Source organism: Euphorbia lathyris, chromosome 4 (assembly GCF_963576675.1).
Source record: "Euphorbia lathyris chromosome 4, ddEupLath1.1, whole genome shotgun sequence".
NCBI classification, from domain to species: domain Eukaryota; kingdom Viridiplantae; phylum Streptophyta; class Magnoliopsida; order Malpighiales; family Euphorbiaceae; genus Euphorbia; species Euphorbia lathyris.
In genome coordinates this window covers 14,809,930-14,822,715 of record NC_088913.1, presented here as the reverse complement: position 1 = coordinate 14,822,715, position 12,786 = coordinate 14,809,930, and the positions used below count along the sequence as shown (strand labels likewise).

Sequence of the window (12,786 nt, the reverse complement as noted above, 5' to 3'; positions counted from 1 at the left end):
TTAAGTTTATTTTACACGGTTGTAATTTGATTTTATAATCTATATTTTGTCAATATATAAATGTAATTGAATTTTTTTTTAAAAATTGTCTTATTGTTATCAATTACTTAACAGTTTAATTTTAAATACTTTATTTTGTAAAAAAATATACCACATACGTCTATTTGGAAACTTTTAAACCACAGACCTCCCTTTACAAACAAGGCAAACGACGAGCATTTGTTTCGTACTTTCCCCTAGATTTTAATCCAAAAAAGACATAACTGAAGACAGATTTACGAAAGAAACCGTTTCACTCGTAAGGTATTCCATTTTGATACATTCACTATATTAACCCTATTTCGTAATATTTTGAGCTACTTACGCCATGAATATTCTCTCGTCTTCTTTTCTGCCGTCGTAACTTGTTTCTTCGTTTCTCCATCAATTTCAGGTATTTCTTTGTCTCTTTCTATTTCTCTACATCGATATGCTTCTTTTACCTGGTTTTAATGCTCATAGTTAGGAGTTGAGTCGAGCTAGGCTTTCCATCGATTTGGAGCTTGTATGATCATCGTAAACTAGGGTTTCGGTCAATTTCGTGCTTTTATGATCATCGTAAACTAGGATTTTGCTTTTTGTTATTTGAGCAACTCATATTTTATTGGGATAAGTATCAATTTATTGGGGAAGATATCAAAACAACCCAATCTTAATTCAATTTTATCTTGATGGTATCCTAAGAGCAATATTCGCCCAAATTTTATCCCCATTTTCTTTCTCAATGCTAGAATAGGAAAAGAATTGCAAAAGAAAATGCATAATCTTGTATGAAGCTGGTTCAGAAATCGGCAGTCCTAAGAGGATTGTTTTTTATACCCAATTTGCAACCTTGAAATTAAAGCATTTATTAATAAATTTTTGACAGGACAGTGATGAAAAGGAAAAAGATTTCAAAAGCTTGTGGCCAAGAAACTAGAAATGAAGAAGATGAGGCTGGCCAAGTAGAGATCCAATATTCAGGTTCTTCAATTACGAACCTACCAAGCCACCTCCTTTCGGCTATTCTTTTTAGACTGTCGATTAAGGAGATAATTGTTTGCAAATGCATATGTAAATCTTTATATGCTACAATTTCAAATCCTGAATTTGCTCAATCTGAGGTCTGTGCAATTACTCGAACCGTGAATTATACATAAGCGTCAAGAATACTTTATCCCCTTAAGCTAGAGCAGAATGAACGGTTCATGGACACGGTTTCGAGTCAGCAATGCCATGACTATTCTAAAATTTGCCAAGTTAGTATGAAATTTGACACCAAGTTAAAGATTCCAGTGCGCGTTGGTTTTAACGGATAGCATCGATGACAATGAAGAAATCACATTGAAGGTGAATGCTCACCGTTATAAGGTAGTGAATTCGTGTAATGGATTTCTTTGCCTGTCTGAACCATCTATTATATATATAAAAGATGGAACAAAAGGAACGCTTGTCGTAATTTTAGAGACTATTATAAATGATGTGGCTTCATATTAAAAGAGTTGATGATGTGTCATTTTCTTACTAAAACCAATTTTAAATCAATAAATATACTAAAAATTTGAATCCTAATCCGTGCGTGAGCTTCTTAGTTTTATATTCCATTTAATTCAATTCCTTTACTATTTTTTATTTTAAAAGTTAAAATAATACAGGTTGCTTATCATCTCAACCCCTTATCTCTAATTCATCGCCTGTAATGCTCATATCTAAGTCATCGCCCTTATCTCTAACCCCAATTCAACAACTAATCCTGATCCTACAAAACTTGAAAATCTCAAGCTTCTGAGAATGTTGTCGATGAGAATAAAAGTAACATTATGTTTCTTTATATTCTTCTTTCCTCCGGATTCAATCCTTAAACATATGTGAATTTTTTAGGAATTTTCTGATTCTTTATTTCTCATTGTTTGCAGACACAATGGGAACATTGCAGGATGTTCTTGGGAGGTGGGGAAAAGGGATGGGAGAAGCTACCAGGAAATCTGAGGATGTGGCTAGCAATACATGACAGCATTTTAAGTATTTTTATATTGTCTTTCCTTACTTTTAACGTGTAATTTATTGTTTGAATTTTGATTTCTCTAATATCTATTTGGCAGAATAGCTTAATGGCGCGACTTTGTTCTTCATGTTCTACCATCCATAGTTTATGGAGACTGGTTAGTTAACTGCATTGTGGCTGTCATGAGATATTGGTATTATGACTTCCAAATAAGAAAGAACTTTTGATATTTATGTGTGCACAGGAGGTATAATCACTTACTGAAAAGAGATTTAGATTTGTGAGATCGTATCAGAGAGGGATTTATAAAAATATGGTTTATATTAACGGTCTGCTTCCACAACATCTAGAACAGCAGCTCCCCTTCTGCAGCGTGAGTTTTTCATCTTCTCCTTTTTTTTTAATAAGTTCAACTTAATCCTGGCTTTGTTTACATTTGGCTCTTTTTTTAATATTTTATTGTTTGCATTAATTTAGAATAATCTACTTTCTTCGTATGTGAACTTAGTTGAATTAAATCTAATATTTAATCACTTCTTTGTTTGATTCCATAATTTTTTATGTCAATGAATCTTGAAATTTAATTTTGTTTTTGGATCAGTTCACCCGTTTTATTTGAATTGTAATTTGGTCGAGATTAGGATTTTCTCTTGCATTTCTTTGGCTCAATAAATTTTGTTTTTGGATCAGTTCACCCGTTTTATTTAAATTTCCAGAATTCTTCAAATTTAAGAAAAAAAAAAAGAAAAAAAAGGAAGAAGAAGAGAATGGAGGAGGAGGAGGAGGAGAAGAAGATGACGAAGAACAATAGAAGAAGGAGAGAGGAGAGGGAGAAAGAAAAATCATAAAATAAAATAAAAAATCGTTTTCCCCAAATTACCCTTCTTCCACGTCATCATTTTAACGGTTTCCATCCTTTTGCCTTGATTTTGCTAACGGTGATAATGTATTTGCAAAAAAAAATACCACAAATACCAAATCGCAAATCAGTCAAACCAGAGGGAGTTATTTGTAATTAACCCTATTTTATATGGTTGCATTTGTTCCGCTTACAAAAAAACATTTATATGATGGTTTGTTGAGTCTCAATTGGATGAAATGGAAGGTCTTTATCTTTTAATTCTTGAAGTAGGTCCTTCAGTTGATACAGCTTAAAGCAAAATTTGTTTTTGCAAAAATTAACACCAAAGCATGATTTTGCAAGGTAAAGATCTCTCAATTTGGAAATATTTGTCAGCTTCGGTGTTATCAATCTAAATCTAATTTTCTTCTTTTGTTGGATATTCTGAATTATAATTAACATTTTATTAACTAGCAGGTCGGAGTGCCATTTTCTTCATTTCGTTCATGAAACCAGATAATTTTGTCAAAAACAAATAACTACAAACAATTGTTTACGAAAAGCTCCAAATATGAGTTTTTTGTGTGAAAAGCTTCAAAACACTGCAGTTTCTAGAGAAAATGCTAAACGTCACGGTTATATAAACCTAACCAAACGCTATATTTCATGTGGTTCGGAATGAAACGTTAAACGCTCCTCCAAAAAGCTGAAACAAGCACCCTCTTAATATTGTTAAATGGAACAACTAAAGTCTAATATAAATATATATCAGATGACACAACGACACAATCATCTTATGTTCAATTTTTGTTATTAAGATTAATTGTAGCATTTGACAAATATTAGAACTGAAATAATATGATTCCACACGTGGATGCTAAATTGGCTCTTCTCCAAAAATCTTGAAAATATTTTGGTGCTTTAATTTAAAAATAGTATACTGATAATATCTAATATATTAAACATTGATAAAAAAAATTACAAATTTTATATCCCGTGCATAGCACGGGTAGAAAGCTAGTTGGATAATAAGCTTGTTGTTGTGTGCAATCCAGTTACTGGTGAGTTTATTAATCTTCCGCAAGTCATTGATGGTAAAAATGTTGATGGTTACGATGATGATATTGATTGTGGTTTTGGTTTTAATCCAAGACCAATCAATACAAAGTGGTAAGGATTTTTGAACATGACACTATCTGTAGGCTGGCTCAGATACATATTCTTGGTACACGATCATGGAAAATTATCAAATCTGCTCCCTATCCGGGCTATAAGTTAGCATTTCCTACTTATTTGAATGGTGTAGTTCATTGGTTTGGTCTTCTTGGTGAGAAAATGAGTCTTATTGTTTCATTTGATTGTGAGAAAGAATGTTTCCTACCATTTTCATCACCTCCGTTAATAGAGGACAACAGGGTCAATGTTGGCATGGGAGTTCTAGGAGGATGTCTTTGCGTATGTGACTCTTCGAATCAATCATTGATTTGTGTTTGGGTGATGAAGAAGTATGGTGTTGAAAAATCTTGGACTAAAGTTTTCGAAATCAACATGTGTTATTGTGATATATTGCTTTATGGATTATATCAACCGATAAAATACATGAATAATGGAGCACTTTTGATGTTTAATTATCCGAGGAGTGATCTAATTTATTATGACCCGAGAAAACCTGTATTGAAGCTCTTTGGGGATTACCACATTGAATCAAGCATTGAGATAATTGCTCATACTCCAAGCTTCATGTCACTTAAGGATGTTCTTAGTGGATGTAACGTGGAGGTGCTTAATGTCAATTCAAGGTACTTGCTTACCAAACTGTTTCTGTATATAAGTAAATTGTTTGTGCTTTACTCATTGAATTATTTGAATTACAGGTGTGCTGGGTTGAAACTAAAGGGCGAACTTAGAGCCATTTCCTTATATGAGAAGACGATTGAATCTAATTTTGAATTTGATCCTTATGAGCTTGAGTATTGTAACTTACCTACTGGATTCGAAGCATACTGGTGGGGTAACTATGATTATTGCTATTCAAAAGTTTGGAGGTAACCATTAATATATTTCTGCCTCAGGAATTACATTTGAAGGTAGCATTTTGTTTTTGTTTAGTAAGATTTACTTTGTTGATTATTAGATATGGAGCTAATTTGTGACGCTTTGTTTTGTAGGCAAAAAAATAGTGTTATCTATTAAGGTTCAAATATGCACCTAATTTTTTTTGGGGAAGTGCAATTATATCCTAATGTAAAAAATTATAAAATTGTGTCCTCAATGTTCTCAACCTCGAGCAATTTTTATGGGTTTACTTCTGTTACATGCTCCTAGTTCGCTCTAGGTTGAAAACAATGATAAAATTTTACTATTTTCTACATTAGGAATAAATATGCACTTTTCCAAAATGTTAAGGGTAGCTTTAGACATGTCTTCCGAGATGAATTTTGCGATCTCGCATGTCTTCCGATCTGGGAACAGAGTGGCTGATCTACTTGCTAACTATGGTCGCACATATCTTGCTGGGCGTTGGTGGGACTCTACCCCGGATTTCTGTCGTAGCTTGGTTAGTGATAATGAATGTGGTCGGGTATCTTACCGGTTTAGTTAGTTTCTGACCTGTAACTCTTTTTCATTTTTTCTGTAATTTTTGCTTTTCTTTCTTAATAAAATAGTGTCGGGGTTTATCTAGGTTCGTAGGGGGTGCCGACCTAGTTGGGATGTCCTACTTCCTAGACACCCCTCCCCGCTCTTAATATAAAAAAAAGGGCAGCTTTAGACATAATTTTATTATTATAAATTGAGAGGTTCATGATAAAAAAGAAAATTTGAATTCACTTTTACTTAAGTTTTTAGAATTCCTTTTACTGGTATTAAATTATGAATTTTTTTTATATATTATATATTCAGGTATTTATTTAGTGATAAGGTATTCAATAGTGTTGACATGATCATGAGTTAGCATTAGATATGGCTCTTATCAAAATTTTAGGGTGAAGATTAAAACTATGATTTAGATTAAGGTGATTATTTAGTCAATTATTCAATGACAACACTACCTGTTAGTATTATCTTTATTAAAATATGACGTCAGAGATTAAAAATTAATTATAAAGTTTAGATCTAACGGTGAGAGGTCAAATTTTGGTCATTCAAGGTCCATATGAACAACACGAATAGCTGAAGCTGAAGCAGCTACTTTCGAAGTAACAGAAAGAAACGCAATGACTCGAGTGGGAGAGTCAGAGTCGAAAAGAAGATTCATGTCATCACCTAACCACAGTTCCAATGGTAAGCGAATCCGGGGTAAACTTCAGTGGGTAGAGAAGGCGATTGACTAATTTCAAGTTTGTCAGATTCTGAGACGTGAGATGGGGCTTAGAATCAAGATCTGGTTCCATATCTTCTATTTACCAAACCAAACCCGAATGCAACAGCTTCATCTTCATGCCAAATAAGCTAAACTAGTGTATTATCTTATGAATAACTAAAACGATTCTAATTTTTGATTTTTTTTTTTTTTTTTAATTTTGAGATCAATTTCTTATATAGAGATTCTAATATTAGTAACTAAAATAATTCCATGAATTTTTATATCCGATTTTAAAGTTTGGGTCATAAATAATTACAGGTATATTTTATCTCATTGAGAAATACATATACGATAATACTAACTTTGTAATCAGAACTTGTGTAACACTGAGAAATTATATCATATAGTTTCAAGTAAGTATCCTATTTGGAACTAAAGATCAATAAAGATGTTCCGCTTAAGTGGGTATTACAATATATTTTAAACATAATGGGTGGACTACACTTATCTTATTGCAGGACTACTTCCATGGAGTATCTTCGTTGGTTGTTAGATAGAAGTAAAACGCTTATTTGGAACTATAAGCATACTATATAAAATCTCCAGTATAGAAAGTACCATTGGAATTTCTTGAAATATGGGATGTCTCAATAATAGATCTCTAACATATCTAAATAGCTGAATAACATATAAGAAAAACGCATATTTAAACCTTTGAACAATTTAATTGCCATTGATTAAGATTCTGTTTTTAAAAGTAGATACAATAAGTTCTTGATTAATCATTGTTAAACAAGTCTTTGATATAAAAATTTAACATATTAAGCTCCTCTTAGTCAATCTGGTTATATGTGTGTTTCAAACTCCATTTAACACAAAGAAATTGCCAATATATAATTGTTTTAACTCGTTAGCTGACAAATAGATTGCTACACCAGATAATTTCTTAACACACTACAAAAAAAAAACACTTTCAGAGACGACAAAAATCGTCCCCAAAAACATAAAAATTTGTCCCCTATACTTTCGGGGACAATTTTTTCGTCCCTATTTTTCGTCCTTGTTTCCTCCGTCCTTGATTCTATAGGGGACGAAAAACATGATGTCGTCCCCGTTCTTAGGGACGACTGTCGTCCCCATTCTTAGAGACGATTGTCGTCCCCATTCTTAGAGACGATTGTCGTCCCCGTTAAGAGGGACGACCGTCGTCCCTGTTCTTAGGGACGACATCTCATCCTCATTCTTACGGACGACTATCGTCCCTGTTCTTAGGGACAACATCTCATCCTCATTCTTACGGACGACTGTCGTCCCCATTCTTAAGGACAACATCTCGTCCCCATTCATAGGGATGACTGTCGTTCCCATGTAATAGTGACATATTTTTTTCCTACAATAAAGGATGACACACGTCCTAAAAAAATAATATGCTAATTATTAATTGAAACCAGTAAATTACTGATTTTCAATCAGTAATTTACCGATTCAATTTGCAACAGCAACCATAATCGTTAATTTACTGGTTCATTTTTCAATAGCAAACCATAACCTCATTTATTGAGGTAAATCAGACAAAAAAATCAACACAAAATGATTTATTATGTAATAGTAATATTCAACGAAAAAATAATTAGAAAAAAGGAACTAACAATTACAAGCTTATTGAGCTCGTTCTTCCCAAATAAAATCGGTTCTGATATGTTCTACCATAATTCCTAAAATCAATCAAACCATATCCCCTTAGCTTTAAATCATTTCATTCTTCTCAAATCCTTCATCTGCAAATGCACACAGAAAATATCATATAACATTTGCATTCCTAAATCAAATAATTATTCTCACCAAAATCATATGTAGCATAGTTAGTGTATTATTTTTTCAGAAGAGAATTAGTGTATTATTAACACCACTGAAATTTATGTTTTACATTGTTGATGTTTACACTAATCTTATGAGTTCTTATATAGAAAGTGGCCAGCTTGACCAGGCATTTTGTAATGTTGATCTCTTATTTCTATTCACATTATGTTGTAAATAAATAAAAGTTTCAGGTGCAAAAATACTCCTAACGTTTTGAGTCAGGAGCAATTTTACCCCTAACGTCTAAAATGGTGCAATTTTACTCCTAACTTTTGGGTAAATTTGCACCATTTTAGACGTTATGGGTAAAATTGCTCCTAACCCAAAACGTTAAGGGTATTTTTACACCTTACCCTGAGTTGTAAACATAACAAGGACCAAATAGCAAAAATTACCTTCAATTTTTCATTCATTTATTAGCATCTTCGTAAGCATTCATAATCTTAACATCTTCATCATTTGTGCTTCTTAGGCATAGACTTGTTGGTTCAACTCCAATTTATGTGGCAACAAATTATGCAAAATCACACCTGTAAAGATAAAATTTACAGCTCTGGCTTAGGTTACAAAACCTATACAAAAAAAATGTTTCCATTTTTTTACAACACATATGAGGAATAATCTAATATGGGAAAATACTGAGGGCAAATACTAATGTTTAAATTATCAAATGGAGCAGAATATGGTAAAAACTATTCTAATGACCTAGATCGATTATCACACCCGGATAGAAAGGCATACCTCAGATATTCTTTCATCACAAAGAAAGTAAAGTTAGGAAATAATGCAACTCAGTCAACAGATATAGGTTAAGTGGCATATCCAGGGCACGACGCATAGGATGTTCCGGTATTGTCAAAATCTGAAACATAAAATTAAGATGAAAAAAACTACAATGAGACTTGTTAAGTTTAGTAACAGTTCTATGACATGCAATTGCCAATTCATCAAGAACATCCAAAACAAAGTTGTAGAATTATGATGTTGACCACTGAACAAACAAATACCCGAATAGGAAGTTACCAAGTCGCAGATTTCTTAAACAACACTAGCTTACTTCATCCCAAACTCTGATTGTCAATTGGCCAAATTAAGACATTCACATCACAACCAAGAGAACCTTCTTGCATATTGCCATTGTCTACTCCCAAATACCTAACTACCCTCTGAATTGCTGCATATTCTGCGGCTTGAATACCATTCCTTATATCAGGTTCAGAAACAACCTCAAGCAATGGTACCCCAGCTCTATTCAGATCAACCTACAAATGATGAAAAACATTGTATAAATACATAGATTACATTCAGCTACTAGCATTCTAATGCATTTAATAAAAATTCGCAAGGCTTACTCACTAAGACAGAACTAATACATGAAATATACGAGTAAATATATAGCAATACTAGGGAATCATATAAAAGAATGATTCAAGACAAATCAAACCAATTATCAATGATGTCAAGCAAGTTTGGGAAAACTAAGAGATCAAGTAATTTCATGTGAGTAACTCCCATTTCCTGTATGAAGCAGCTTCCATGTGCTCTCTGCCAATGCCAAACCTCCTGTGCCCACCGCCATATTCAAGAGGCAGATCCAAATCAAAGTAACCCCCAATTGCAATTGGTATATCAAACTAGGATATTTGATATCCTTTTGGAAGGTCAGGTCAGGGTAAAAGCATATAGATAATCAAGTAAAGCATTCTGTAAATTCAAATTAGTAATCTATTTTCAACAAGTCATTTAAACAACAAAGTAAATTGAAGAAATCTACCACTGTCCTATAGCAAATTTACAACTTACTAATAAGGAAAAATCTAATTCAACCAAACTTAGTATCACATCCTATAACCTGTTAGCTCATCATTTAGAAATATAACCCTGTGCTAAGAAATTACACCAGTTTCCAATAAAAATTAAACCCATTAAAGCAAATAAAATTACATAAAAGAAAGAAACTGTTATCTCATAAAAGTTACCTAAAATCATATAAGCCTAGGGGCAGGCCTTCTGCAGCTTGACAAAGCACCACCCCTACTCAGGATGGTGAAGGCCCATAGGCCCCATGTTAAACCTGAATTGAGAGAACTGAATGATCATTCTTCAAATTCTAAAATAAAAAGGAGTAAGAAGTCAGTGAAAAATGAATTTAGCAGAACAAGAGCAGAAGTCTTCTTGGATTTACGGTAGAAGGACAAGTACTTCAATTAAACCATTCTGCTTAAACATCCAATAAACTAAATTTTCTTAGAAAGAAATGAATTTGCTTACTGCCCCTATTTTGTACAACAAACAAATTGAGAAAGTGTAAAATGAATAGAACAACCATGTTCAATACAGAACCCAAAAGGAAAGTTTTATAGTCTACTCACTCTGAGAAAAGGACAAAAATGAACTCAGATTAAAAGAATGAGAGCATACAGGCAAAAAAGTCTCCAATTTCTTTAAATCATTAAGAGAAATCTCAGACCCACTATTTCCAAAGAGCCACACAGGCTTCCGAAGAGTACCACTAGAGACCACTTCATATATAAGGAATGACAAATATTAAAAGGAAGAATCTTGTCAAGGAGGCAGATTTTGTCTTCAATAGCTAATTAAGAAACGTGAACATAATTTTAAGCACACTATACACAAAAAGAATTAGAAAATGTAATCAGCTTTACCTTCTTTCCCTCGTATTGCTACCTTAAGAACAAAAGCATTGTTATGCATTTTCTTACATCCAAGCATGTAACATCCACACAATGCTCCAATGTATAATACAAGAAGCCAAATATTCCTATTATTCTTCAAATTCAACACAAAATTATAGGACACATTTCTTGCATTGTCTGGCAAGCCCAAAATTAGCTACTTAAAAAATGAACTGATTCTCGGATGAAAATGCAGGAAATATGTAAGCTGCATACCTGCCTGCACAGTTCTAACTCAGCCCTGCAATTCACCACTCATATGGATGATACAAATAAAGAGGATGATGGACAGAGCAATATTTTGAGCTACAGATAAAGAATAGAACAGTAACCTCTTTGTTTTGCTTTTTTAGCTCTTGCCCCGTGTTTTAAATCTACACCAAAATCTTGACAAATCAGCTATAATTGGAACTTGATCAATGTTTCAAATTAGGTGCCATATATTAACAAACAAATGAACTTCTAAAAATGAAAGGAAAACACATAAACAACTTAGTAAGCAACAGTTTGTCAAGACCATAATGTTGAACATAAAACAGTTTAGAAGGCATGAGTACATAGTACAAAAGGGCCAAAAGTTAGCATATAATGCATCTTCAGTGACAGCACTATCATCCAACATAGTCAAACTACCAATCCCAGCCAACAAAATGTTCTTGCAAAACTACACACATAAAGGTTAAGAAATCCAATAAAATCATTGAAACAAAATGTTAGCTTCCAATGTCATATAGCCTTACTAGCTAAAACTCAACAAATTTTTGTCTTCCAATTGAAACATTTTAGCAAACAAATCTGCAACAATGAAAATGTTAAAATGGAGGAATCTAAAAGTACCAAATCCATATTCCAATTAAAATGACTGGTTTTCAATAAATTTTTAAAGGATTTCGATTGTCACTTTTTAGATCTACCAAATCCATATGTGAAACCTAAAAGAACTGATGAAAGATAATTTCTAAACTAATTTTTACCAATAAAAATTTAAACCCTAAAACTTTAAAATGAATACCACCTCAATTTGATGCCCCATAACTAAGGGATTGAGATACTATCGTATAACCAAGGGATCAAGAAGCTACATACCGCTTGACCGGGCTAAGGAGCTACTATCGCCGCTTTCAGTATCCAGCCACCATCGGTCGACCGGAGATGCCAACTTAAAGCTGCCGATTCCAAAGAAAAGAAGACCAGGAAAGAGTAAGGAAGAAAGGCAGAGGGGAAGAGGTACGGTGGTTGGAGAAGAAAAACCTGATTTGAGATCAAATTTTGCAAAAGATATATGGGCTTCATTGAGATGGACAAATAAGGAATTAATCCTTGGGTTGGGGAATTTGTCATCTCTTAGAAATCCATTGAGGGGCTTGTAGTCAATCACAAGCCTTTTCTTTGCACGAACTATTTCTGACCGCTTCTCGACATAAAATGCTCGACAAATCAAAACCTCAAAAATTGAAAATCTTGTGGAATACTCTTATGTTCCAGAAGATGCTCAAATCCACTCAACCAACTTACCCTTGATCAATCCCTATAACATTTATAGGCGTGATTCTTCTATCACACGCAGTATCCGGTCTTTGATCTCCACCAGACGACCGTATGCTAAAGAATATGTCCAAACTTCCAAAATGGACCAATGTTCTCTGAAGGCTACCAGTGCAGAACAATATGTAACCTTAGAGATTCCTACTTCTTTCATATCCAAATGGAGGCAAGAAGGATACTCTCATTTCCACCTTGGGGCAGTACGTATTATTTTGACTCTTCATGGTAGGAAGGGTCTTCCAGTCACAGCACGAGTAAGCCTGTTGGATACTAGATTTCTTAAGTTTGAACATGCTGTCATTGGCACAGTTTTAAAAACACTCAATGCCGGTAGTATTGTTCTAACATTTTTTCCAAACTTCAACCTTTCATTACACGACCCAAACCTTCCTTCCACCTTTAAGATTCAAGTACAGCTAATTGGTGCTGAACAAATCTCAACAGCTGTTGCAGCAACAATTCACCACCAACTCATTTATCGGCTCCAGAATCATGCACTTGACATGCCAACCCAGAG

At 33.6% G+C, this 12,786-nt stretch overlaps 1 protein-coding gene and 1 long non-coding RNA gene across 20 annotated transcripts; one reads left to right on the top strand and one right to left on the bottom strand.

Moving 5' to 3' along the window:
* Positions 1-292: 292 nt before the first annotated feature.
* On the top strand, positions 293-4,952 carry LOC136225944 (F-box protein CPR1-like). 15 transcript variants are annotated; one of them, XM_066014147.1, is made up of 7 exons: positions 293-433; positions 908-1,389; positions 1,935-2,040; positions 2,126-2,180; positions 2,268-2,396; positions 4,545-4,663; positions 4,739-4,951. In XM_066014147.1, exons 5-7 carry the CDS (start codon positions 2,337-2,339, stop codon positions 4,911-4,913), a joined length of 354 nt encoding a protein of 117 aa, XP_065870219.1. In that variant the 5' UTR covers positions 293-433; positions 908-1,389; positions 1,935-2,040; positions 2,126-2,180; positions 2,268-2,336; the 3' UTR covers positions 4,914-4,951. The 15 variants fall into 15 exon arrangements, with proteins under 15 accessions (XP_065870219.1, XP_065870216.1, XP_065870212.1 ...); XM_066014144.1 differs by having other exon boundaries at positions 908-1,002; positions 2,268-4,663; XM_066014140.1 differs by having other exon boundaries at positions 908-1,002; positions 2,121-2,180; positions 2,268-4,663.
* Positions 4,953-7,748: 2,796 nt separating this feature from the next.
* LOC136226065 (uncharacterized) lies at positions 7,749-12,150 on the bottom strand. Of its 5 annotated transcripts, none has more exons than XR_010687561.1 (7): positions 11,811-12,144; positions 10,695-11,098; positions 10,008-10,138; positions 9,036-9,290; positions 8,770-8,890; positions 8,424-8,558; positions 7,749-7,946 (listed from the first exon to the last, which is right to left on the bottom strand). It is a non-coding gene; the product is annotated as an uncharacterized lncRNA (long non-coding RNA). The 5 variants fall into 5 exon arrangements; XR_010687562.1 differs by having other exon boundaries at positions 10,008-10,102; positions 11,811-12,143; XR_010687560.1 differs by having other exon boundaries at positions 10,008-11,110; positions 11,811-12,150.
* Between the last annotated feature and the right edge of the window lie 636 nt (positions 12,151-12,786).